The 1,678-nt window shown below is 61.6% G+C and overlaps 1 protein-coding gene across 1 annotated transcript in view; it reads right to left on the reverse strand.

The window, feature by feature from the left end:
- Nucleotides 1-10: 10 nt before the first annotated feature.
- The window catches only part of PSMD3 (proteasome (prosome, macropain) 26S subunit, non-ATPase, 3), a gene marked incomplete at its 5' end in the record, with an annotated part of 3,668 nt that continues 2,000 nt past the window's right edge, over nucleotides 11-1,678 (reverse strand). Inside the window, 5 exons of the mRNA XM_010297391.1 lie at nucleotides 11-532; nucleotides 622-672; nucleotides 787-942; nucleotides 1,259-1,362; nucleotides 1,475-1,594. Coding sequence (XP_010295693.1) covers nucleotides 455-532; nucleotides 622-672; nucleotides 787-942; nucleotides 1,259-1,362; nucleotides 1,475-1,594 — 509 coding nt within the window. The remainder of the gene's footprint in view (nucleotides 533-621; nucleotides 673-786; nucleotides 943-1,258; nucleotides 1,363-1,474; nucleotides 1,595-1,678) is intronic.

Below are 1,678 nucleotides of genomic sequence, written 5' to 3' on the forward strand. Positions count from 1 at the left end.
GCCAGGCTGGTGTTTTTCCAACTTTTATTTTAAAAGTCATAATTGAAGCTTAACAAAGTTTGACCCCATTATTGTTGTGAGAGCTGGGGGCACCCACGGTCCCTGCGGAGCCGTGCTCCAGCCCCGCGCCTGCCCTGGCCCCGCTGCCCCGGCAGCTCCCCCTTCGTGGGCTTGTCTGCACCTCTGCCGGGCTCAGCAACCACCGTGACCACAAGCAACCTTAAAAGAATGTTTGTTTATTGGGGAAGGGGGTTCCCACCGTGGGTGGCAGGGGGACGGGAGAGCAGGGCCTACGGCTGTGGGCCCAGGGAACCCCCACGTCCCCGCCCGCAGTACAGACATGCAGGTATTTATAAAACAAAGGCAGACGGGGGGACCGGGGCTGCGGGGGGGAGCTCCGCTCAGACAGCATCTTCCCTAGGGACAAATAAAAAAATACAGCCAGGCCAGAGGGTCACGGAAAACCGTCATCATCGTCCTCTGCCATCTCCTTTGCGAACTCCAGGTCCTGCTGCTCGCGCTCCCGGCGCTCCTGGAAGGCAAAGGCGGAGGTTGGTGGCAGCTGGGGAGAGAAGCCACGTCCTTCCTGTGGCTGCAGCACCCGCGGGGATGAGCTCTCACCTCTGCAGACTCCAAGTCCTTGTTGTAAGATTTGGGTGGGAACCTCATGGCCTGGAAAAAAGAAGCGAGAGGAGAAGCTCTGAGCTGAGAAATGCCTTGACTCGGCCCTGCTGTCCCCTTCAGCCGGGCCATGCCAGCCCCTCGCCGGGGACCTGTCATGCCCACCTTGACAGACATGTTGTGGATGTCGAGGCAGAAAGAGATGCGCTGGTGAAAGGCCAGCTGGGGCTCCCGGGTGGAGTAGATGTCGATCATTTCCTTCGACTGGACGTAGCCCTTCTCGTGGTTAATGCTGGCCTCGATCACACCGTCCCGGATGGCCTGCAAGCCGGAGGGCACGCGGTCAGGGCACCCGCTGTCTCCGAGGGCTGAGGCAGCAGTTTAGAGTGAAGGGAGGAGCTGGCTGCTGTGACAGGAGCGGTGGGCTCAGGACACAGTGCACAGGGAGGGTCTTGGTGCCCTGAGTGTCACCAGCAGCCCCAGGAGGGGCCTCAACTTAAAACCAGTAACTGCCCCAGGAAGGGAGCGCTGCAGGGACCGGGCAGAGGCAGCCTGGCAGGAGAGCGAGGCCAGCTGCGAGAACCAGGGGCTGTGGGCAGCCCAGGAGCCAGAGGGATGGGGCTTCACGTGCAGCTACCTTGGCAACAATGAACTCCGCATCCTCCGGACTGTCCAGCTGCAGCTTCTGGGCAATATCGGCCAGGGAGATGCGAGAATAGGAGAGGCTGATCATACGGACACCTGCAGGGGAGGAATCAGAGTGGAGCCGCCCAGGCCAGGCAGCCCCGGGCCGGCCAAGCCCGCAGGACTGGCCGTGACGGGGTCCCTGAACGCCACGGTGGCAGTCTCCTACCCGTCTTGATGACGTTGTGCCTCAGACGAATGATCAGGGTGTAGGTGCCATCGGCCTGGAACTTGTCCCCAAACTGATCAAGGACTTGGTTGAACTTGGCCAGGTTCCCGGTCCTGACGGCTGGAGGAGAGAACGTGTTAACTGGGGAAGGAGCACGAGCCGGGGCGCGGCAGGGGAGGCGAGGCAGGGCTGACTCCCAGGCCT

This window comes from Phaethon lepturus, unplaced genomic scaffold (genome assembly GCF_000687285.1).
Source record: "Phaethon lepturus isolate BGI_N335 unplaced genomic scaffold, ASM68728v1 scaffold37451, whole genome shotgun sequence".
Taxonomy (NCBI): Eukaryota; Metazoa; Chordata; class Aves; order Phaethontiformes; family Phaethontidae; genus Phaethon; species Phaethon lepturus.